We start from the raw sequence: 26,278 nt of genomic DNA, 5'->3' as shown, positions 1-26,278 counted from the left end.
CATGAGTACAATATGTCCTCTTTAATTAGCTGGTATTCAGAAACTTGAACTGATGACTGTTGACAGATGAGTGGAAGATGGATGAGGGGAGGATATTAGGGGAGAATGGATGTGTGGACGGATGGCTGAATGGACGTATGACATGTGATACACTGCTGTGAATGTTAACAGCGGAGGGGTAGAAAGGACAGATGATGAAGAGGAAACGTGTGTTGAGAGATGACGAAGAGCGGGATGGAAAGACAGTCACCTGATGTGGAGGCACGTCGTGATCCACTTCCTGATTCTCCTCCTCCTCCTCCTCATGTAACATCGCAGTGTCTGTAAAACACACACACACACACACACACACACACACACACACACACACACACACACACACACACACACACACACACACACACACACACACACACACACACACACACACACATACACACGCACACACATATATATATATCACACACATATCACACTAAACCAGCTGCTTCTGAGAACTGTCCTGATTAGAGATAAATCATTAAATGGACTAATGGATAAGTCAGTTGACAGGAAATTAATCGCCAACTATTTAAAAATATATATATAAAAAATGTACAGTATATAAAACCTTTGATGAAGAAATGGCAGAACATTTTGTTTTTATTTTCTAAAATATTGAGATGTTCAGCTTTCCCTCAACTTAACACCATGCTGGAATGAATAGCTTTGAGTTTTAGAAAACAAAACAACAATTTAATCAGCTTGGACTTTTTTCACTATTTCTTATATTTTATAGACCAAACAACTCATCAACTCATCTTCAATGCAGTTGGCAGATGCAGCCCTCCGGCTTATACAGTGATAAAATATAAATAATGTAAATATTTTATGCTCTATTGCTTTATATTGCACTGACAAACTCAGTATATAAATGTTTTTTTATAATGGTAATCTTCCTCTCTCACCTTCTTCATCATCAGGGTGCTGCACGTCTTCTCCTTGAACGATATCATTGTCCATATTCTCGTACTCGTTCCTCTTCCTACATCAAAACAGAGAGAAGAGATTTTCACGTTTTGTTCTACGACATGAAATACGTCAGTAAATTCCCCACTGGTGAATCTCCGAAGCTTCTAGGTGTCATAAAAAAGTGACTTGATGAACTACTAAATGTCATCAGGCTTAACATTAGCCACATTTAGCTTATCGGCTCTGATGCGCAGCCATGTGACCGTGATGTAGTTCCTTTAGCCTGATGTTCATTTTTTTACTTCTGGTGATTGCATTTACAGTGCTGTTATTATGTGAAGATTATCCTGTCGATTAATGCTGTGCAGCCATGTGGCCGTGATGTAGTTCCTTTACAGGCTTTTTACTTGCATTTGATTGATTTACGCTTCAAAAATCATAAAGTGGTGTAGATACAGTATGTGGAGATTATCCTGAAACGTGTGTTTGCCACAGAGTTTCTATTCTGCAATATTCCAGAATCCAATGGATCTCATGAAGCTAACTTCCTGAGGTCCATAATCCGTCAGTGCTCAGAATCAGAAACAGCTTTATTACCAGGTAGGTTGACACGTACGGGGAATTTGACTTGATGTCACGGTGCATACATAAAAGTAAAACCAAAAAAAAGACAGATAGAGAACTAGAAAAATATTTAAAATAATAAAAAATAATAAAAGAATATAACATGGAATAGACTCCTGCTCTGCTGTGACCTCTGACCTGTGTTGCTCGTCCCTCAGCAGCTGCTCCCTCCGGTCGGCCTCCCTGTGGTGCAGCTGCTCTCTCTCCTGCTCCTGCTTCAGCCTCTGCTCTCTGTCCTGCAGCACCTTGTCCCTCTGAAGCTGAAGGGCCCCCTGATGCAGCTGGATCTGCCTGCGCTCCTTGGCCCGCTGAGCCTCCAGGCGCTGCTGCTCCTGCTGCTGCTCGTAGGCCGACTTCACGCGCTCCACCTGGGCGTGGGCCTCCTGATGCAGCTCCGCCTGGGGACCCTTTGAGAAGACAGATAAAAAAAGAGCCAACCATTTATGTTTATTGTTAGCATGTCAGTTTATTTAGTTTAAATGTATACTGCAATATTATTTTTGAACACTTGGTGGAAGGGATTAGCAGCACAGGATGTATAAATGGTTTCATAGGTGACGCGGAAAGGGACAGGAAGAACGAGAGCAAACTAATCCAACCAGCTGCTAGATGCTCACAGCTACTACAACTCACTTATCAACCTTGGTTTTGAACAAACTCTTCAAAAAATACCAAATCAACGACCGTAAAAAATCATCTGTTTTATCTGCGTAAACATCACTCTCACCTCTCACCTGTGTAATTATGGCAACCTTGAATACAGGACATTGGACCTCATTACACATAGAGTTGCTGGTCATTTGGGACATATGGTGTACATATAGATTTGTTGTAGTTGATGTCAAACTGACCGGCTGCCGTCCGTCTCGCTGCAGGGCGTTCTCGTCCGGCTGCTCCTCCTCTTCCTCCTGCTGCTCCTCCTGCGGTTGGTCGGGATCCTCATCCAGCTTCTGAGGCTGTCCGGCCTGAGCCATCTCCTCCTCCGCCAGCTCCCTCTTCCTCTCCGCCTCCCCCTCCCTGTCCTCCTCCTTCTCTGACAAGGGGCTGTGAGTTAACTGAGGACAGAGCAACAGGAGGAAGCGTCAGATGTGTGTGTTTATAACCAGAGGTGGGAAGTAGTGGAGTACAAATACTTTGTTACTGTACTTAAGAACATGTTTCTGGTGTCAGTACTTTACTCCACTACTTATTTTTCTGTCGACTTTTTACTTTGACTTCTTACATGTTGAACACAAATACCTGTACTTTCTACTTCTTACGTGTTGAACACAAATACCTGTACTTTCTACTTCTTACATGTTTAACACAAATACCTGTACTTTCTACTTCTTACATTTTCCAAACAGGCTGGTTCCTTTAGTTTGAATGTGTGTTTGGTGGCGTGATCATTATTATTTAGCGTCATTGCGTGCCTATTGATTTGAACACGATCCGTGTATCCATCATTTCCTGGTCTTCTCTAAAGAAGAGGGACCAATGGAAACGTTGTCATGTTGCCGTTGTTCAGCATGGAAACATTCATTAGCTAACAATGACATTATTGTTCTATTAATATAAAGGGAGGTCAGGTACTCTTTAAAACAGCTGCTAGTTATGGGTACTTTTTACTTCAGTACAATTCGAAGCCCATACTTCTTTACTTTTACTTGAGTAAAGAAGTTTAGTCAGTACTTCTACTTTTACCAGAGTATGTGTGTATTTTTGCCATCTCTGTTTATAACTACAGTAGTATGCCTCTTTATAAAAGCACTGCTATATCTAATCTAACACAGTGGTCCTGAAGACTCCCACCCTACCTTGGCCTCAGCGTCCTGGTGCTCCTCCCCCTGTGCGGGCTCCTCTTTGTGGGGCTGCTGCAGCACCGAGTCCTGCTGGGCTGCATGAATGTGGGGTTCAGGGGCCACGGCGGCTGCCTGAGGCTGCGGGGGGGCGGGGTTTACCTCAGGCAGTCTCAGACTTGCCGCTTTGTTCAGGGTCTCCCTCATCTGATGATATTCATTCACCTGCGACTGAAGAGAACAAAACACACAAGTGGGCAGAAAGGGAGAATGCTGTTATGCTGTGGGATTTTTCTATATTAAGAAAAAAAACTTGTGAACTTGGGACCCTTTAAAAGAGAAAAGACACTAATCCAAAAGAGAAGTGTTGGACATTAAATCCAAGCCCAAAAGGCAGATACACATATAGTATCCTATAAATGTGACAATGTTTTGATTTTAATACCTTTTATGATAAGTATAGACAACTCTCACACAAGTACAGACATTACATTTCAAATTGAGTATCCAGTTCAAACCATTAAAGGACATCATGCTGGACACCCTGTGTGTGAGGGTGAGATGATAAACAAAATCTCACTAAATTCCCACCTCCTCTCCTTATCTCGCTCCACCCCGTCCAATATATCTTTCTGCCTGATTCGCTGATGTCTGACAGCCGGGTGTGTGTGCGTGTGTGTGTGTGTGTGTGTGTGTGTGTGTGTGTGTGTGTGTGTGTGTGTGTGTGTGTGTGTGTGTGTGTGTGTGTGTGTGTGTGTGTGTGTGTGTGTGTGTGTGTGTGTGTGTGTGTGTGTGTGTGTGTGTGTGTGTGTGTGTGTGTGTGTGTGTGTGCGTGCGTGCGTGCGTGCGTGCGTGCGTGCGTGTGTGTGTGTGTACCCCATTTGACCAGAATCGCTGACGGAAAGCAGGACAGGCTTCAAAATACATTTTAAATTGCAGCAGACAGCGAGCAGAGAGCAGAGAGTGAGTATATTCAATAAACCATTCGGAGGTTCAGTCTCAGGGAGAATCAGCAGACATCTGATATAATAACCCAACAACATATATGTTTCCTCCCTACCATACAGTCTGCTGCAATGTACATTTGTTCTGTTTTATTGAGAAGGTTAAAGTAAAGGGTGAGGTGATGCTGAGCAGGACATTAATGAGGTTATTATTGACAAACTGTTCTGCAGTGACAGAGACTCGCCTGCTTTTGGACCAGAAGTGTGCATGCTGCTTTTTCTACTAGATATTTTATATACAGTGCATCCGGAAAATATTCACACCCCTTAACTTTTTTCATATTTTGTTATGTTAAAGCCTTATTTCAACATGGATTAAATTCATTTTGTTTCTCAATATTCCACACATAATACCCCATTAATGACAAAGTGAAAACGTCTTTAAAGAATTTTTTTCAAACGTGTTAAAAATAATCAAATGAAATATCACATGCACATAAGTATTCACACCCTTTACTTTGAACATTGAGCTCAAGTGCATCCCGTTTCCACTGATCATCCTTGAAATGTTTTTGTAACTTGATTGGAGTCCACCTGTGGTAAACTAAATTGATTGGACATGACTTGGAAAGGAACACACCTGTCTATATGAGGTCCCACAGTTGACAGTGCACATCAGAGCACAAACCAAGTCACGAGGTCCAAGGAATTGACTGCAGACCTCAGAGACAGAGGCACAGATCTGGGGAAGGTTACAGAAAAATGTCTGCGGTATTGAACGTCCCAACGAGCACAGTGGTCTCCATCATTTGCAAATGGAAGATGTTTGAAACCACCAGGGCTCTTCCTAAAGCTGGCCGCCCAAACCAAACTGAACATCGGGGGAGAAGGGCCTTAGTCAGAGAGGTGACCAAGAACCCGATGGTCGCTCTGACAGAGCTCCAGTGTTCTTCTGTGGAGATGGGAGAACCTTCCAGAAGGACAACCATCTCTGCAGCACTCCACCAATCAGGCCTTTTTGGTAGAGTGGCCATAGGAAGCCACTCCTCAGTAAAAGGCACATGAAAGCCCACATGGAGCACCTAGAGGACTCTCAGACCATGAGAAACCAAATGGTCTGGTTTGATGAAACCAAAATGGATCTCTTTGGCCTGAATGCCAAGCATCATGTCTGGAGGAAACCATCCCTACAGTGAAGCATGGTGGTGGCAGCATCATGCTGTGGGGAGGTTCTTCAGCGGTAGGAACTGGGAGACTAGTCAGGATCAAAGGAAAGATGAAAGCAGCAATGTACAGAGAGAACCTGCTCCAGAGCGCTCTGGACCTCAGACTGGGGCGAAGGTTTCAAAAGGACAACGACCCTAAGCACACAGCCACGATAACAAAGGAGTGGCTTCGGGACAAGTCTGTGAATGTCCTTGAGTGGCCCAGCCAGAGCCCAGACTTGAACCCGATTGAATATCTCTGGAGAGATCTGAAAATGGCTGTGCACCGACGCTCCCCATCCAACCTGATGGAGCTTGAGACGATCTGCAAAGAAGAATGGGAGGAACTGCCCAAAGATAGGTGTGCCAAGCGTGTAGCATCATACTCAAGAAGACTTGAGGCTGCAATTGCTGCCAGAGGTGCTTCAACAACGTATTGAGTAAAGGCTGTGAATACTTATGCACATGTGATATTTGAGTTTTCTTTTTTTTATTCATTTGCAACAATTATTTAAAAACGTTTTCCACTTATGGCACATTATGGGGTATTGTGTCTCGAATGTTGAGAAAACAAATGAATTTAATCAATTTTGAAATATGGCTGTAACATAACAAAATGTGGAAAAGGTGAAGGGGTGAATACTTTCCGGATTCACTGCATTTAACTTTTAGATTACTTGTTTTAAAATGGATAGTATTTTATACTTTTTAAAATTGTATTTGATCTTTTATTCAAGATTATTCTCTTATTTGTTATATTAATATATCCTATTTTATAATTTGTTGCACATTCTCACTTGTTATATTTACATACGTATTTGATTTTATATTTTCCACATTTTATTTTTATTATATAAAAATAGAAATTATTATTATTTCTATATATTTTTTCTTTTTTATTCCCATTATTATTTCTTATGTTTTCTATAATTATTTTATATTTAATTGAAATGTTTTACTTCAATAATAATTATATCTATATGGTATTTTTATTTATTGCAATTTTATTTTCTTATAACTATTGTTTACATTTTATATAATTCAACTGTCACAGAATCCAATTTTCCCCAGGATCAATAAAGTTTTCTAATTCAGATTTTGATTAAGATCGCCCTTGTCTCTCTAGCTAGAATTAAAATCCCCTCTGTTTGTCCAAATCTTTCAAAAACCTTTGATTTCAACAGCAAATACATTTGCATCACTGCTGTGTAAGAACAGACTCGTTATGTATCAATCAGCTGTTGTTATTATTATTATTATTCAGTGAGAGGAGTAAACATGAGACTCGTCCTACCTGAGCTGCAGCCAGTGCACTCTTGTGGTCATCCAGTGTCAGTGTGAGCTGTGTGTGTGACGCCTTCAGGTTCTCATGCACAACCTGCACACACAAACAATTATCTTTAAAGGTCCCCTATTATACTGTTTTTCAATATATTATAGTTCTCAGTTATATACAAAACATGTCCCTGCAGTGTTTAACAGATCATTGCAGCATTACCCATAATCCCCTCTGTTTCAGCCCTGTTTCAAAAGTGCTGATTCTCTGTCTGTTACTTTAGATGAGAATAAGGAGCCCCTACCCACGCCCCTCTGAGAGAGATTTGGTTACAAAGAACACTATGGTGCTCTAAGAGGAGATTCAGGTGATAAGGGGGTGGGGGGGGGGGTTACCTTGGTTGGTGATTGGTTAATGGGTACACAAGCCAACAAATTGTTGTGACATCATGAAGTGGCCAAAATCTGATCAGCTCATTTTCAGACAGGTTTTTATATAAATGGATCAGGACAAAAAGTGAGAGAATCTTTTTTCCTGAAACTTTCAGAATCTCTTTCCACAGAGGGGACACATGTTGATGTATAAAAGACAAGTGGATTTTGACCTTTTAGGAAGACTGAAATTTCACAGCCAAACAGGATTAGTCTCACCTGAGCATCCTGCAGCTGTGTGTGAATGTCGTGGTGTGCTTTCCTCAGCTGTTTGTTTTCTTCTCTCAGGTTATAAACATTATCTGACAACACAAACAGGAAACATGAAGGAAAACAATATTCTGAAGCATTTTCGGATATGTAACATAATTATAATGCTATATAATATGCTTACCCTCAATGCTTTAAAACATTATTTATACAAATTATAAAGCATTTTATAAGAAAATAATAAGCATAGTAAGTACACCCTGTAGCGAGTAAAACTCTAACACAGAATAGACCTGTGTATGCTGCCCCAGAACACCTCGTTGGAGATTTCTCTTTTTACTTCTTGGATATAGTGACGTAACGTAACGCTCCAACAAGCCGTTTAGGACAGAGTGAACACACATACTATACAGAACATTTCACAATATTCATTTATTTTAGTCTACCTCAAAAATTGAATTACGATCAGTAGAAATGGCCATGACATGGGACCTTTAATAATAAACAATAATATTTTGTATTATGCATTTTTATACACATTTAAGTAGCTCTTAGTGGTCATTGGCTACTTCAAGGGAAGTAATACAATTCCCAAGGTAAAGGCAGACATAATACATTATAAACTGTACAATGTAATGTAAAATAAATGGCCATGGTTAGTTAAGAGAAACAATTATTTTAAATTGTCTAAAATGTCAGTATTGCTAAATGAACAACATTCTGAACCCTATGAGTCACACAACGTTTAAAGTGCTTATATCTTTCATTATATTGCTTCATAAACAGGATCATTATTTAAAACGTTTCCCAATATTCATCAAAACATTTACAAAAATAATGCAAATCCCTGGGGATTATTTTCTCTATTTTGTCACTTGTCAGTTCATATTCCTGCTGAGAGAAAAATATCTTATATCAATTAGGACTTTTTAAATGTCCAACTATAAGGCTCAAACCAGAGGACGGTTTTAACTACATAATGTTAAAACAAAATGTATAGTGTTCATCTGAAAGTCTGCACATAAAGCACTACTGCAGTGTTGTATTAGGTCACAAGATGGAGACAAAGAGTGTTAAATGAGGTCGCCACTACAGAAAGTTACAATATTTCATTTCAGTAGAAGTGTTTAATACATGGCGTAGATGAATACTCGATTCTGATTGGTCAATCTGGACATTACAGAGGACAGGACCACAGTATGGGCTCTTGCAGTGTTTAAAGACTGGCTTCTACCATCTCAAAAACATTGCCAGACTCCGGCCTTCACTCTCTGACTCTGTGGCAGAAACACTTGTACACGCCTTCACATCCCGTCTGGACTACAGCTATGGAGTCCTGTCCGGGGTTCCCAGCAAAACCCCGGACAGGCTCCAATACGTCCAGAACTCTGCCGCCAGGCTTCTCACCCGCACCAAGCCATGGCAACACATCACCCCCACCCTCATCCACCTCCACTGGCTGCCGGTCAAGTCCCGGATTCAGTACAAAACACTGCTCCTCACGTACAAGTCCCTCCATACCCTCGCCCCCCAGTACTTATCGGACCTCCTCCATCCCTACACCCCTTCTACGGAGTCTGCGGTCCTCAGACACGGGCCTGCTCACCATCCCCCGCTCTCGCCTCCGAACTGTTGGTGACAGGGCGTTCAGTGTTGCGGCCCCCACCCTCTGGAATGCACTTCCTGCCGAGATCCGTAATGCTGCCTCCCTGGACATCTTCAAACCATCATTAAAAACACACCTGCTCACCCTGGCCTTCGGGCCCTAGCCCTTTCTTGGTCCCCGAGCTTCCTTTATTTTTTGTTTGCTCTTTGATTGTCTGTTTGTTTTGTTTGTCCACCATGTACAGCGACCTTGGGTCCCTTGAAAGACGCTATATAAATATCATTTATTATTATTAATGGAAAATAAAATATGAATAGACTTGGACAGTTACAGAAAACCTCCATCAGTGCTGCCGTCATTTTAAGTAATATCGGTATTCTTTTTTCATTATTGACCGCCTCTCTAACGTAACGTCTCTGAGTGACCGTCCGACCGTACCTTTGAGGTGGGTGATTTCTCCTTCTTTAGCCTGGTTCAGTTTCTCGTAGTGCTCTTTGTGTTCGTCCAGCAGCCGATTGTGGTCGTCGCCCTCGACCTGGTGCTGCTCCTGAAGACCGTAATACTGCTTCTTCAGGTCGTCATGCTGGTTCTGACAGAGAGGGAATGAGCTATATTTTTGTGTATCCATATTTTCAGTGATTTTCATCATGAAATGCTTGTTTTGCACATTGCTAAAAACTACTTAAAATAAAAATGTCACAATATCATTGTTTCAATTCAGTAAAGTAAGCCATATATTAAGTAAGTCATTATTTTTTTTACTCAGAATTTACGACTACCAACCGGCAGTTTGTTAGCTAAGCTTATCACAAAGATAAGAAGCAAACAACTAGCTTTTAAACTCTGTACTAAGGACATAGATATTGAGAGGAAGGATGTGGTTTGACAAGGCCAGACGTGGTGTTCATACAAAGGGTGACAGGAAGAAAGAAAAACGAGTAACCGAAAGTGTTATAATGTGTTTGTGTATGAAGGGTGATAATAATAATGTATACCTTTAGCATCTGATGTTGGACATGTAGAGAATTGAATCTGCCGTTGAATTCTTGCTGTAAGAGCATAAAAACAACAAGAAGAGAAGTTATGAAAAAGAATTACCACTTCTGCAGTTATTGAAGAAACCTACCAAAGTATTTGTTTCTCACAAAATATTATGGTGAAGAGGTGAAGTATAGCCAAAAGTAGCATCAGTATTCAACAACACAAAGCAATGTGAGTAGACAGTTGATAAGAGACGGATACATTTATATAAAGTTATTAATGATTATATACATGTATACTCATATTACAGAAGGTAATCGTGTGTAAAAAATACCTTCTCCTTGTTCAGTGACTGTTGTGTGTCCAGTTTATAAACCAGATAATCTAAAAAGACAAAAAACAGCCATTTTTTTGTACATTTTCATCAATGTTATGGAAAATAATGCTTAAGAAATAACTTGTCTTAAATGAAAACCATGATGCAGACTCAAATACAAATCATTATGATGTCCTGCAGTTTCCATAAAAACCAAAACACTTATTTTCATTTATACTTAAAGGGGCTCTATTATTCAAATGTTCAGGTTCATATTTGTATTTTGTACCTTTGTGTTTTACTTCCTGTCTCTGTGTATTCATGCCTGTATGATTGTGTTCACCTGCTGCCTTTATGTTTTGCCGGCCCTCTCCAGCTGTGTCTTGTCAGTGTGATTGTTATAGGCTTAGACTGTCGGGGGACACCTTACTTCTTCCTTCTGTCTGTCTGTACCTGTGTACTCTCATGTTCCAAATAACCCAGCTTCCCCCAAATTTCTTTTTGGAGTCTATATCTACGCTGGGATCCTGAGTCGTGGCTGATCCTGTTGCTGCGGTCCTGAGTCCTGGATCCTCTATCCTGAGTCGTGGACTTCGAGTCGTGGTTGAACCTGTCTCTGCGGTCCTGCCTGACTCTCATCATACAACTTCCCTGATGGCTCCCACAGGATTGTTGACATCCTCATGGATTCATCTACTTATTATAGACACATGCATTTCCAAACATTTGGTCTACCTATGTTGTAAAATGTATTATCTTTTCGATTTACACACGGCATCTATTCCACGTCTGTCCGTCCTGGGAGCGGGATCCCTCCTCTGTTGCTCTCCCTGAGGTTTCTCCCATGTTCCCCTTTAAACTGTGGGTTTTTCTCTGGAAGTTTTTCCTTGTACGATGTGAGGGTCTAAGGACAGAGGGTGTCATACTGATATTCTGTACAAACTGTGAAGTCCACTGAGACGAATGTAACATTTGATTGATTGATTAGAGTATATATGCCTCTCTCCCCTGTGATCTCTGTCAGTTTGTTGTCGATGTTTCCCCGTGCGGTTCTTGTTTCCTGTCTCTGTCTAATTCCTGGTTCTCCTGTGTGCCCTCCTGGTTTTGCTTCCCTTGTTCCTCAAGTCTTCCCGTATTGTTTTTCGTTTTGTTTTGCTGTTTTATTTCGTTATGTTTCACATGTTTTTTTGTACCAGCATGATTTTAAATAAGCTCGCTTTTTTGTTATTTAAACCTTTCTTTTACCGGTTTACAAACCCTTTTAATGGTCTGGACCGTCTTATCTCAATTTTGTATTCAGTAGGTGAATCTATGGGTGTTTCTCAATGTCGAGGACGCTTGCTTGGTAGCACATGTACCTCCGAGTGAGTTCCTTCAGAAGCGAGGCAAGAATACCTCCTAGCCTCGGAAAACGAAGAATGGAACAGGCTAGCAAGTATTCATATGAGAGGCCCCGCCTTACATTTTCCACCAAAGATTTGGGAAATTGGTCCGTGCGCAAAGCATTGTGGGGAATTTAAGACCGTGGAGTCTACACATGTGCAGCCTCTAAATTTCCTGCAACGAAGGACGCCGAGCTCGGTAGAATTCCAAGTATGCTGGACATTGGAACAGTCCTTCGGCGGCACTCTTTGACGTAGTATGCTTGAAATAGTGGCTCTGGAGCAGCTTTCCTCGACATTGAGAAACACCCCATACGTTCTTAAAATAGTGCGTGTGAGCTTAACTGTGTGTATTAAACTAAAACGCATTTTCTGTCAGCTCAGATTTTATTTCTGCTTTTTTAAACTGTAGTATGTGCTCATGTGTTTCAGTGTTGGTGTATAGGCTACTGCCTGAATACGTTTAATGAAAGGCAGGTTTTCCTTTAAAATAAATCTCTTAATATTTAGGTACATTGTAATGTGACCTTAATCGAGAAGTGAGCCAAGTCAGAATTGAGCGTAGATGTGATTTTTCTCACCTTCTTTGGCCTTTTTGTGGTCTAACCTCTCCTTCTGAAGAGACTTCTCCAACCTGGAGCGATGCTCATACACCACTGCACATAAAGAAAAAACAGAGATATCCGGGGGAGAGATGAAGGGGGGGAAATGGAGAGAGAAGGTTTAATGAGCAGTTTGAACTCTGTTTGTGCCTGCAGGAAGGTACATCAACAAAACAAATATGTACGCAGCACAAACACTCTACTCCTAAACACCAGGACATAAAAGAGGATGAGGTATATATAAGAGCCAGGTGTGATATTTATTCAACCAGACTGTGACAACAGGACATTACATCTGCAAGAAGCTGCGGTATTCCTCACAAGGCTGGTGGTGGAAAACATATTTACAGATAAAACTAGGTTGGTTCAGGCTGCTTCTGTGCCTGGTGGATTTTGTCAGCCACAAACACGGTGGTACAATCATGAGAATGGATAATTATAGTCGGGCTGCCTGATTAAAGAGGACATGCTCTTCTAAGGGTTCATATTAGTTTTTAGTGTCCCTACTGTGACATGTCTCCATGCTTTAATGTTCAAAAAGCTCTTTATTTTTCTCATACTGCCTGTGCTGCAGCACCTCTTTTCACCCTCTGTCTGAAACCAGAGCCCAGTCTGCTCTGATTGGTTAGCTGGCCAGAGCTTTTTGAACTTTAAAGCATGTAAACCTGACACAGAAGCACAAAATACAAATATGAACCTGGAAATGAGCATAATATGTCCTCTTTAAAGATTCCATGTCCTGCTTTTCTGGTTATTACCCGTTCCCTTGTGTGTTATGAAGGTTTATGGAGCTATTTCAGGGTCGTAAGTTTTGATCATTCAAAAAAATACAATTTATTTGAAAGTTCAAGTTTTTATCCTGAACTTTGAAAAATACAATGATGTATTCAAAATAAAAAAAAGTATTTGAAATCATTTTTCAGGTTGAATATTATTTTTGATTCAGTTCAGCAATTTTTTTGAATAATATATTTATTTTCAAATTTCACTTTTATACATATTTTGATATTTGAATCCTTATTTTTCGTTTTCAGATTCAAAACAATTATTTTTTCAGTTTCAAATCTTGTTTTTTCAGGTTTCACATTGCTTTTCACCTTCAGATCGTTTTTCGCTTTCAGTACTTTTTTTTTCGCTTTCAAACTTTTGGCCCTGATATTGCTTGGGGGGGCGGGGCTTACCAAAGAGTAGTTTGGCATCCTGAGTGACAGGCCTCCCTCTGTCATGTTGCTTTCATGGATGTTAGAAAACTGAGACCAGCGTCAAAGTTCCGTTAAGCGAGCTGTTGAGCATCGTAGTTGGCAACAATCAAGTACAAATAAACTGTGTTAGAATGTGAAATTACGTATCCGCAACGAGCCAGCAGGTTGTTCTGGTGGACCTGACGCCATCCCCCGCTGTCTCACGGTGAGATACCGCAGGTTTTTCCTTCCTGCAGCGGTCGGTCAGACTATACAACCAGCACAGCCCCTAGTAGACCCCGCACAAAACAACACAGACCATAACACCTCTTGTTGATAAATACCAACTATGTGCAATATTTGCAGTATGTGCAATATATATGCTGTTAAAAACTGTGCAATATATACCTGGTTGCTAAATCCGCAGAACTGTCACAGGGTGTGTATTATGTCAAATGTGTAACTTTAAAAATATAGGCTATATCATTTCTTTTTTTAATCTTTAATACTTTTTGTATGCATGCTTAGGTAACATTAAGCTGTCTCTGGCTCTTCTGCTGTAACAATGTAAATGTATCCCCTGTGGGACTAATAAAGGTATTCTGATCGAAAAAACCAAGCCAATACTGTGCTGCGTTCATGGAGCTACGTGGAAGTGGGGAAGGACAACGCTTGATTGCGGATAGGTGATTTCAGAATCTAGCACAGTTTATTGCTCTTATACCTTGATTGTTGCCAACTACGATGCTCAACAGCTCGCTTAACGGAACTTTGATGCTGGTATCAGTTTTGTTTACCACCAATCACGGGAGTATTGTGTATAGAAAGTGTGTAGTTGTATTTCTTGCGCTACCTAACATCCATGAAGGCATCATGACAGAGGGAGGGCTGTCACTCAGGGTGCCAAACTACTCTTTGGTAAGCCCCGTCCCCCGAAGCAATATCAGGGTCAAAAGTCTGAAAGCGAAAAAAAAGATCTGAAAGCGAAAAAAAAGATCTGAAAGTGAAAAACGATCTGAAGGCAAAAAAAGATTGAAACCTGAAAAAAAAGATTTGAAACTGAAAACGTAAAATCTGAAACTGAAAAAAACAAGTATTCAAATATCAAAATATGTATAAAAGTGAAATATGAAAATAAATATTTTATTACAAAAAATTGCTGAACTGAATCAAAATAATATTCAACCTGAAAAATTATTTCAAATATTTGTTTTTGTTTTGAATACAACATTGTATTTTTCAAAGTTCATGATGAAAACTTGGACTTTCAAATAAATTGTATTTTTTTGAATGATCAAAACTTATGACCCTGAAATAGCTCCATAAAGGTTGTTCTACATGTAAACGGTCTGCAGAGTCACAAACCCTCAAGTACACCCTAGCGAGTAAAACTCTAACACAGAAAATACGTGTCTATTCTGACCCAGAACGCCTCGTTGGAGATTTCTCTTTTACAAAAAATTTCTTCCGGGAACCAAGTGACGTAAAGACGCCCCCTCCGTGGATTGGTCAAAATGGACCAATCCATGGAACCGTTAGGTTAAGCCTGTGGATTGGTCTAAATTGACCAATCCGCAGACTTCCTCACACACACACTCAATCTTTTCTCAGCTGCAGCTCCGCCGATTTCTCCTCCCTGAGACGGCGGGACGCGGCGAGGCTGTGAGTCTGTGTGTGAGCACACACACAAACTCCCAGCCAGGCTGCGGGTGTGTGTGTGTGTGTGTGTGTGTGTGTGTGTGTGTGTGTGTGTGTTCGGGCTGGTTTTGCTGTGTCTTGCTGTCTCGCAGACGGCCACTGGGCTCATAGGGAGGGGGGGGGAGGAGCTCCAACAAGCCGTTTAGGACAGAGAGTGAATTGAATACACATACTATAAAGAGATGCTGTATGAGAAACCAATGTGAGTTTGGAACATTGCACAATATAAATCTATTCTAGTAGACCTCAACAATGGAATTATGATCAGTAGAAATGGCCATGACATGGGACCTTTAAGAAAGGTACACAATAGTTGGACCAAATTAAATGTACAATTAAAAAACAATCCATTCTAGCAGTAATCCTTCATCGTGGCCAGTCATCTGACTCAAGCAGCTTAAAAAATATATCTTCCAGTTTCTGACATGTTCTCTTAGACCCCCCTCCCTCAGGGTGGGAGGTCTAACTGATGATGTGGCAACTCAACAGATTCATTGTCCTCTTTATAATTTCATGAGGATTTCAAAACTGAGAAGATATAGCCAAATACAAGAACTGCAGAGTGAAACAGAGGAAGGTTCACACAGACAGGGACTCATAGGGTTAAGATAATACACCAATGAGGAGAAACTGAAAGGAAAGAAACAGTCAGGGAAACACACACACACACACACACACACACTTTAAGAGACAGAATGAGACACAGACCCGGTAATAAGGTGGTGACTAATGGTGACATAAACCAGTGGTGGAAAGCAACAAAGTGCATTTACTTAAGGCTTGGGGAGTAATGGATTACATGTAACAGGATTACAAAATCAGGATACAAAAAAATACGTTATCTGATTACTTCGGCAATAATGGGGATTACTAGCAGGATTAAAAAATGAATTTCTTATAGGTAGACTTACTGCCCACATTTTTCTTTAGTTTTTTATGCAGGCTACTTTCATGTAATCCATTTCTCCACAAGCATCATTATAGGCAAAACAGATAGAAAAATATACGAAGTGAAGCATTCATACAACAGAGTGTGCCTTATTGAAACAACAACTAATCGTGTCTTCTTAATAAACTGGGCTCCTTTGTTTGTGTACACATGGCAGGGAGTGTGAACACACACACACACCGTCTAATTTGTCTGTGTTAATAGAATTCACAGTGCACACTAACTCAGACAGATCTAACCGATTCAGTCTCCCCCACATAAACCAGCAGGCCAGTAAAGGTCAGCGCCATAGAGAGCTGCCTTGTTCGCGCTATGTTGATTCACTTTAACCACACTTTAGGGTAAAGGCTTCATCGGTCTGAGGGGGAACAATAAGTGTTCATTCACATGCTCGTTAAGGTTTGAACGAGATAAGGAAAGTGGGTACAGAAGCTCCAGGGAATGTTGTTGCTTGTTTTGAGGTATACTGGTCTATTCTTTAAAGGGGCCATATCATACTTTTGGAGATTTGATGCATGTAAATGGTCAGCAAAGGCTAAAATCGCCTCCATTGGACTCCTTTGTTTACTTCCTGAAAAAAGTTACATCACCCTGTAACACTTGTGCTTCTTTTAGCTAGCGCTCCAACACATTGTATGTGATAGGCAAGGGGGCGGGACATCTCCAAGTGGTTGACCAATCCCAACAGAGCCGGCCAGCTAACCAATCAGAGCAGACTGGGTTCTGGTTTCAGACAGAGGGCAGTATGAGAAAAATAAATACCTTTTTGAACATTAAAGCTTGGAGACATGTCACAGTAGATGCACCAAATACTAATAATAACCTTACAATTAGCATAATGTGTCATTTAATGAACGTCTAATTCAACTCGTTTTAGAGGGTGTAGTTTCTGATGTCATGTTGCACGAGAAGTTTTTTCATAACTTTAAAAAAAAAAGTTCCCTCTCTTGACATTGTCCTGTTTTGTCTGAATAACGTTTTTTATTTAATGCACATTGAGTCGCTGGATGAAATGGGATTCATGACTATACCTCGTGGCACTATAAATGGGTTTTAATAATTCAAAAGAACATTCAAAATGTCTTTTTTTTTAGATGCAGCCTCTTTGTAGATGTTTGCCCTGCTTGCCTACATTATGTCGTCCCCTTGAGAGAGGGTGTGTGTGTGTGTGTGTGTGTGTGTGTGTGTGTGTGTGTGTGTGTGTGTGTGTGTGTGTGTGTGTGTGTGTGTGTGTGTGTGTGTGTGTGTGTGTGTGTGTGTGTGGCCTGAGCAACATGTTCTCATCTTTGGCACTTCTCACTGCTAGGAGGGTACAGAGCCTCCAACAAGCAGAATAAAACCTCCCTGACCTCATGTGTCTGGACATCCATCTGAATAAGCTCAAAGAGGTTCATGCAGTCAGTCCACATCTTAAAATAAATGATTTAGTCTGTTTGAAGTTGATGGATTACATTTCTACAATTATTTAACCTGAAGGTCACATGTTTCTTCTGAAAAAGTATCAGGATGTGACGTTATGGTATGGCAAACGCCTAGTCTTGTAAAACTCTGTATTGTCAACACTGAAAACTGGTAAGGGCAGCAGGTCGATCAGCTGATGTTAGTGTCTGATAATCATCTCAAGTTTAACATATTGTTTTCCAAACTTTACAATGATAATGTGAACATGTATTTGTATAATTGTTTTGTATTCAGCTCTGCAGGTTTTCTTAGCCAATGACAAGGATTTGGGTTTATTTAGGATTTAATACTAAATGATGTGTGGACACATTGTGGGTTTTAGACACTTAACAAAACAGGATTGTGCTTCATGTGTAGATACTGTATATATTGGTGTCATTTGAATAACAATTTAGGTTGACAGCACTAGTCCTACATTTTTTACCCTTGGGCACTCCACATGTTGTCGGGGTTAAAGAACAGACACTGTCCCCTTTCAAAAAAAATCTTTTGATCAGAGAGATATGCATAAAACCGCTGCGAGGCTGCATTTGATTAAATATACTAGAGTCTCTACTGCGGAAATCTGCTTATCAAGATGCCGGAATCCACTGTATCAAATCTGTAGGCTCCACTTCAGTCTGCCAAAAGAAGAATTGAGCAATCTCTGCAGGTCATTTGTGACAAAAAAAGTTGGTGTCTTCACTCCCAAAAACCTTACAGGGCTTCCAGAAGCTGTATGAAACTGATTTTGTGTAAACTGATAGTTAGGAAACCAGTTTTTTAGATATTGTACATGGAGTGATCCAGGCTAGTTTTGAGAAAAGCTGCACCAGTCTATTAAGACAGGAAGGGAACACATTGTGTGGCTTCCTCGCATCCCGGTTATTCCTGCAGCTTTCTTACTAGCTCATACTTCTTTCTACATTCACCACACAGGTAATTGTAAACCATGTAAAGTCATACGTGTGCATAACACTACACACACATTAGGGGTTTCCTCTTTTTTTGGACACACAAAAGGTTACTCAGAAGACAAAGACTTTGTAGTGTGAGTTTCCATGGCTCAGTCAGGTGGGAACATGGCAAGAAGCCCACTTCCTTTTCAACCAACTAATGGAGGAGAGTGAGAGTTGCAGGGCAGAGAGATTTAGACATTTGATACCCTAAACTCAAAAAAAACTTAGTCACAAACATTCAAATCAAAAGGAGAGATTTAGTGTTAATCTTTATATGAAAAAAAGAACACTAAACAAACACAGAAAGAACAAGGGATAATAGTATTAACTGTATCTTAAGTGTAAAACAAACAATTCCATCTGTTAAGACTACTGCACAATTAATGGAAATGTTATCTCAATATGGTAAGTTCAATTTTTAAAGTGAAGGAAGCATAATATTTGTTAAATGCTAAATATGTGATAAAATACCATATCCCATGATAAAAAGATTTTCCAACAGACTTAACAAATGTGTTTATTATAAAATCACACTTTAATATAGTTTTCCATGATAATGAGAATAATTATGCAAAAATGATCAACCCTCCAATTATTATCAAATAATGGCAATAGGTTATTACCCTCCAAGTCTTGCAGACTGATAGCACTCATTATGATAAACAGCAGCGTTGGAGGAAGACTATTACAACACTCATGTAGAGAAGGCTGCAATTATTGCATTAGATTAATGTGTTGCATGATGACATGGTGAGTGTGTGTGTGTGTGTGTGTGTGTGTGTGTGTGTGTGTGTGTGTGTGTGTGTGTGTGTGTGTGTGTGTGTGTGTGTGTGTGTGTGTGTGTGTGTGTGTGTGTGTGTGTGTGTGTGTGTGTGTGTGTGTGTGTGTGTGTGTGTGTGTGTGTGTGTGTGTGTGTGTGTGTGTTAGTAAAGGGGGAGTGAAGGGGTATTAAATCACAAGGGACACACATTTGTTTGAGTGCAAGTAAAACCACAAAGTGTCAGTTGATCTTTTTAAATGGCTGACAACTGGCAGCCTGTGGTTGTAGTGGGTTACAGTGAATCAATATGTCTGACTCACAGCCCCCCAGCTATGGCCCACCTCTAAATATAGGAGACAAAACACACAGCAAACAACAGTTAGCAGTGGATGTTAAGTGGCTTGTGCTTTGTGATTGACCCAATAATCCATCAATCATTTCAAATTGAAAGTAATGTTGTTGTGACCAAAGTCTACAAATGACGAAGCAATAGCAACTTCCTCACACGTTTTTGAATGGATAAGCTTTTTCTGAAGCTTTTAAAAAATGAAATAAGAGCCATTTGTGTAAACGGTAGACTTGCTGTTAGGCCGGGCAATATTTTATTGAGGTGGGATTTCAATTCAACAATGCCATTTTCCCATTGGATTTCGGTATATTGCAGAATCTTTATGACATATAGTAGAAGCTTCGCCAGTCAGCGGTGGGGTATTTACTGACGTATTTTATGTTGAAGGACAAAGTGTGAACATCTCTTCAGCTGGTGTTAACCACAGACCTTACTTCAGGCATCTAACCACAAACATGTGAAAACAATGTGGAAGTTCTAAAATATGGGCTCAGAACAGTCTCATAATACACACAGAAGGATTCACACTTGTATTTCATGATCCACACTTGTGTTTTTTAATGCACACACAAATGTGTTCCGTTTCATATACATGTAAATAAAATCCAAACACAGAAAAAACTTTTACATATGTATTTTTGATCCTCACATATTTGTTTTCCTTTTCAAACCTTTGAACCTGCAAACACAAACCGCTTTCTGTGCACGGATCGCTGTGCATTCGTGTGTGGGTTTTTTGAGACTCCCCTGACGGTCAGCCGATTCGTACTTGTAATGTTTTCTATCTATAGCCAATCAGATGTCTCCTTCATTCTAAGCAAATCACATGAGCGCGCTCCCACGAGGGTATGATTTATTGCGTCCATGACACTTCATATACGCATTTTGCGCAGTCCGGTCAGCTCGCAAAACAGAGGGCGGAGCATCAGGTGATCATGTAGAGCTGTGGGTCTCCGTCAGACTCAGCAGCTGATCTGATCTCTCTCTCGCATCCGGTTATACTTCACTCGTGTTTATGTCCATATCGATCAGATCCAGCTCTCCTGATCGGTCTTTATCGAGAGCACCGATCAAACTATTAAGAGTGAATATCGGCCGATAATGACTGGCGGGGCTCCCCCCCGTTGACAGTTCACTGTCTAGCACTGGCATCGTATAGCACTGATCGATTAGCCTAAGCTAACCTGTAGCTGCTCCCTCCACACTCACAACAACTTCATACAGACATAAATAAAGCAGCTGTATTCGCCATACAGGAAACACAAATTTAAAACGCTTTTGCCTGCTGTTTTTGTGTACACAAGCATTCATCAATGGTTCGGAAAGTGGCGCTGTACCTTAATAATATTTGGCTTGTATTTGCGTGCATTTGCTGTTCGGAAAGTGGCAATGTACTGAGGCCCCGGCCCCACGAGGACGCATACGGCAAAACGCATAGGATTAACGCAATCGCAAAAAAGCTTCCATCCACACGCAATATTCACCGGATAGTTTCTGTCCACACGAGACAGCTCCGTTGAGCTCCAACCGCTGGAAAAAGCAGCAGTACATATGCCGAGCCTGTACGTGGCGCTGTAACTTCGCCCACAAAATCAGCGAAGAATCATGGTTGTCATGGTTACCCTTCTGTTTATTCTCCACGGTGGGGGCCGAGGGAACCGGGCAGAGTTTTTCGCCAGTCAACGTGTGTTAAAGTTGAAATCTTTTGGACAAAATTATAAAAGTGCCGGCCAAAGGTCTTCTTTGTTATTTATTTAACTTTAAAACAAATGAATAACGAATATAATATAATACGAGCCTCTCTTTTTCCTCCCTCTCTTCGGACAGTGTCTGTCTCAAGCAGCAGCTGATCCAGTAATGAGTAACCCGGCCGACAGTAAAAATAAACATATTTATAACTAGTTTAGGTAGTTTGAAAGGTAATTAAAATAGTTAAGGATGATGATCTGACTTGAAGTGTGTGTTTTGCTCCGTTCACCGCTGCATCACAGTGGGAGGAGCTGCAGGTGAGCAGAGCTGCGTGTCTCCGTCCTGTCAGATTAGACTTCACTCGCGTTTATGTCCATATCGAGAGAAAGATAAATAATCTGAATTCAGTGTGCAGTTTACTTTGACGCGGGGGTGAGCAGCAGAGGTGGGGAGAGGCGGGGCTATTGCCTCATCATCATCATCACAAAATGATCGTATAGGTCCTACACACGGAGCCGTTGGACCCCCCAGAGCGTCAGTAGGGCCTGGCTCATTTCGTGCTATCCACCTTGGGACCAGTTATCGTTACCGCAGTTGTTTACTGTCATATTCGGTCGTCCTAGTGTGGTCTATATGACACTAAACACTAACGCAAACGACCGTTATCGTCCTCGTGGGGCAAGGGCCTAAGAGTGGAGGTGTCCTGAGATTAGCGCCTGCAGGCAGGCTCCATGGATCTGTCAGCTCCGGACTGCGCAAAATGCGTACATGAAGCGCTACGTCATGAACGCAAGAAATCTACCCTCGTAGGGGCGTGCTCATGTGATTGGCTTAGAATTGAGGAGACATCTGATTGGCTATAGATAGAAAAAATGACAAGTACGAATCGGCTGACAGCATAGGCTGACAGTCAGGGGGGTCTCAAAAAACCCACACACGAATGCACAGCGATCCATGCACAGAAAGCGGTTTGTGTTTGCAGGCCCAGAGGTTTTAAACGGAAAACAAATATGTGTGGATCAAAAATACATAATGTAAAACTTTTTTCTGTATTTGGATTTTATTTACATGTATATGAAACGGAACACATTTGTGTGTGCATTGAAAAACACAAGTGTGGATCCGGAAATACAAGTGTGAATCCTTTTGCGGATCATGAAATACAACTGTAAATCCTTCTGTGTGCATGTGTGTATTATGAGACTGTTCTGAGCCCATACTAAAATGCCTAAAGTCTAAAAGTCATCACATCTCACTACCACTAAAGCTATCAGTAAAAAGTAAGGGTTGTAATTGGTCAAAGAGTGCTTCACATGACAACAAAGGCTTTTGTTCATGTATGCTATTACTTTTACAAATATGATAAGTAGAAGCCTAAAAGTAACTGCATGGTATGAAGAGACGACTGCTGTGTAGGTGGATCAAAGGTCGCAGGAAATTAACAGTCTGACCAAAACCCTGACACACTATTTGACTCCCAGATGTGGTCACAACCCTTCCCCTGGAAAGATGAAGCTCTCCACCCACAGTCCATTTTAACCTCATGGCATAATGGCATGACACAAACCTCACATCCTGTCAGCACAGAGGAGTGTGTTTTGTGTTACAGCAGGACAAGACAGTTTTTTCCTATGTAGAGTAGAGTTTTTATTATGGTCCTTGGTCTTGCAATGACCTTCAATAACGCCTCAAACTGACGGCACTTGTCTCAATAGCACGTTTTAAATTGAAGTTGTCTGAAGTCCTTACCACCAGCTGCTCTCGCAGTAATAAGTAGTGTACCTTTCTTACTGTCCTAATGTGCACAATGTAGTGATGTTCTCTGTATTTTATATGTTTGTGTTATGTGTTATGTGTAACGTTGCTGCCTTCTTGGCCAGGTCAGCATTGAAAATTAGATTTTATCTGGTTAAATAAAGGTTAAATAACAAATAAAAAGAGTAAAGCAAGAGGCTAAAATTGTCTTTTTTTAAGAGGACATTTTGTGCAAATGTTCAGGTTCATATGAGTATTCTGTGCCTCTACTGGGACATGTCTCCATGCTTTAATGTTCAAAAAGCTCTTTTTTCTCATACCGCCTGTGTTGCAGAACCTCTTTTCACCCTCTGTCTGAAACCAGAGCCCAGTCTGCTCTGATTGGTTAGCTGGCCGGCTCTGTTGTGATTGTTCAAGCGTCAAGAGATGTCCCGCCCCTTAGCCTATCACGTACAAAGTGTTGGAGCGCTAGCCAATAGAAGCGTGAGTGTTCCATAGTGATGTCATTATGTTCCAGAAGAAAAGAAAGGAGTCCAATGGAGGTGTTTCAAGCAGCGTGGGGGGAGTGTGTGGTGGAGAAACTTTGGAATGTTTGCCGTTGCAGACCATTTACATGCACTACAACTTATATAACACTACAGGAAAGGTAAAATCCTTAAAAGCATAATAGGGCCTTTTTAACTATGTTTAGGATCAGTTAGCAATGCTGCAAAATCTGGTTTGTTGACATCATTAATGTATGTCAACATGAGACTCAAGTACTGTATTTGCAAAACACCACAAAAGGAGAATATGGCTACAACAAGTGTATGTATTGCTAACAATACTGTCTTCAATATGCGGACAATAATAATACTCCTTTAAATACTTTCATAAAGACACTACTGTGCGAGACATGTCACGCCTTTGTATTAAATCTCAGTTCTGCCCTCTTTTCCTCCAGCTGTGGCTGACACAAGCAGACGTGTTGGTTGACCTAGCGCCTTTAAAGTACACTCATTTGAATACTGGTGAGGTGAGCCTGGGGACACAGGGACTTCAACCAGGTGTGTGTGTGTGTGTGTGTGTGTGTGTGTGTGTGTGTGTGTGTGTGTGTGTGTGTGTGTGTGTGTGTGTGTGTGTGTGTGTGTGTGTGTGTGTGTGTGTGTGTGTGTGTGTGTGTGTGTGTGTGTGTGTGTGTGTGTGTGTGTGTGTCATAGCCTCCAGTCAGCAGTAAACCACTCCTTGGTAGAGTGGGGTCTTATTCTAGTTTGACTGTACAACTGCAGCTTTAAAAAATAACCTGCCTGTCACTGGGTTACAATCTACTCAGAATATAACCTGCTTTATCACGGGATGAGGCCACCTAAAGTCAGGTTAAGGACACATCTCTGCCTGGCTTTACGGTGTAGTTACAGCGTAGTAGATCAGATGGCAGACAGACTGTGTCATTTTTGCATTTGATTTGACATTTAACAAGTAGACCTGGCATTGCATGTGCATTGTGGGTAATATGCAGTGGTGTAAACCAAGTACATTTACTCAAGTACTGTACTTATGTTAAAAAAAGGACTTCTACTTTACTTGAGTATTTCCTTTTTATGTTACTTTTTATTTCTACTTCACTACAATTCAAAGGTAAATTGAGTACTTTTACTCGACTACATTTAATTAATACATTTAGTTACTTTGCAGATTTGGATTAATGATAAACAATATAATCAACATTTACGCTACACCTGGATTTAATGCATGCTTCCCAGCAGTACATAAAGTAATTAAAACTAGCTGCACCTTTACCAATTTTGATGAACACATTAATGCATCAATAATTATAATCAAAACATATCATATATATTATTCTGAAATGGGCCAATCTGCATAATGAGTACTTAACAGAGTATTACTACAATCTGGTACTTCTACTTTTACTTAAGTACAAGATCTATGTACTTAAGATAAGATAAACTTTATTGATCCCAATTTGAGAATTGTTTTCGTCACCACAGCATGTTAAAACAAGGCAATGCACATAATGTGAATGAAAAAAAGCAGAACAAAATGACATGTCAAAATAAAAAATAAAACTGTACTAAAAGTAAAATATATACATACTGACAGTGAAAGATAACAATCAGTACAAAGTCAAATAACGTTATGAATGGCCAAATTACAGCTAACAAAATTAAAAGGTAGGATATTATTTACATTAAGTGTACAAGCAATAGCATACTAAACTAATATGAATACTTCTTGCACCTCTGGTAATATGACTTTGATTTGATAAACTTTGAGGTGTTTGCATATAGCCGAAATGAACTATAGCTCCTACTGAATCATTATAAATCATAACATTTGTTTTAAGATGTGTAATGAACTCACAACCGCCACTACAACCTTAAAATCACAGTTTTCTTAAGGGAGTCTGGCGTGTCATTGCTCATGCAAAATCACCGTCTCTGTTTACCTTGGAGCTGCGCCGACAGGGACTCCTGGTGCTGCTGGTACTTCATCGCCGTGGCCTCTGTCCTCTTGAGCTGCGTGTGCATCTCGTAGGACATCATGCCCCCGTACATCATCCCGCAGACCAAGGTGAGCAGCAGGAGACACTGGAAGATCCTCCGCTGCCTCCGGGAGCAAACCCCGCTACCCATGTTGGACCCCTCCCCGCTGTCCGAGCGAGAAAACCCCGTCTCTGCTGCTGGAAAAACTTCCCCTACTCAACTTGTAAAGTGACGACTGCAACAACAACAACAACAACAACAACAGCTCTCACTCCTATACCAATTCCAGGCACTCAAAAAAAGTGCTTAAATCCACCGAAATATGCATTATTGTAGCAATGCAAAAGCCATTAGCGACTTCAAAGTAACGGCTCCAGACTTGCTTCACTCCAAAGCGTGTGTGTGTGTGTGTGTAGTTTCCTCCCCTCTCTGGGTTGTTGTTTTCCCCGATGCAATTCAAAGCAGCTTATGGGAAAAAAGTATAAAACCTCAAGTCCCCGACGAGGCCTCCATAGCACCTTCAACTTTAGTTACGTGTCAGCCGAGCAGCTGCCTGCCATCCTGGTACAACTCTGAAGGAAGTCCCTCCTCCTCCCCCTAAAAAAGAAAAGAAGAAATACCACATTTCCCTATCCCCGCCCTCAGGGGGGGCAGGTTTTATCAATTGGTCGCCGGAGACCTCGATCAAAAAACGGCTACAGGCATGTGA

General features: G+C 40.8%; 1 protein-coding gene across 2 annotated transcripts in view; it reads right to left on the bottom strand.

Annotated features, from left to right (window-relative positions):
* golim4a (golgi integral membrane protein 4a) overlaps positions 1-26,261 on the bottom strand; it is a 31,398-nt gene extending 5,137 nt beyond the window's left edge. Inside the window, exons 1-12 of one of the 2 annotated variants that reach the window (XM_079675938.1) lie at positions 25,533-26,261; positions 12,286-12,360; positions 10,341-10,390; positions 10,021-10,074; positions 9,464-9,614; positions 7,429-7,511; positions 6,797-6,880; positions 3,372-3,584; positions 2,427-2,630; positions 1,714-1,982; positions 948-1,024; positions 251-321 (exon numbers count right to left, since the gene is read on the bottom strand). In XM_079675938.1, the coding sequence (XP_079532064.1) occupies positions 251-321; positions 948-1,024; positions 1,714-1,982; positions 2,427-2,630; positions 3,372-3,584; positions 6,797-6,880; positions 7,429-7,511; positions 9,464-9,614; positions 10,021-10,074; positions 10,341-10,390; positions 12,286-12,360; positions 25,533-25,719 (1,518 nt within the window). In that variant the 5' untranslated portion in view covers positions 25,720-26,261. The remainder of the gene's footprint in view (positions 1-250; positions 322-947; positions 1,025-1,713; positions 1,983-2,426; positions 2,631-3,371; positions 3,585-6,796; positions 6,881-7,428; positions 7,512-9,463; positions 9,615-10,020; positions 10,075-10,340; positions 10,391-12,285; positions 12,361-25,532) is intronic. The other variant, XM_079675937.1, reaches the window with a different exon arrangement.
* Between the last annotated feature and the right edge of the window lie 17 nt (positions 26,262-26,278).

The sequence above is a fragment of the Notothenia rossii genome (genome assembly GCF_949606895.1).
Source record: "Notothenia rossii genome assembly, chromosome: 4".
Taxonomy (NCBI): Eukaryota; Metazoa; Chordata; class Actinopteri; order Perciformes; family Nototheniidae; genus Notothenia; species Notothenia rossii.
Note: the sequence above shows the minus strand (reverse complement) of the source record. Positions and strands in the feature narration are given on the sequence as shown.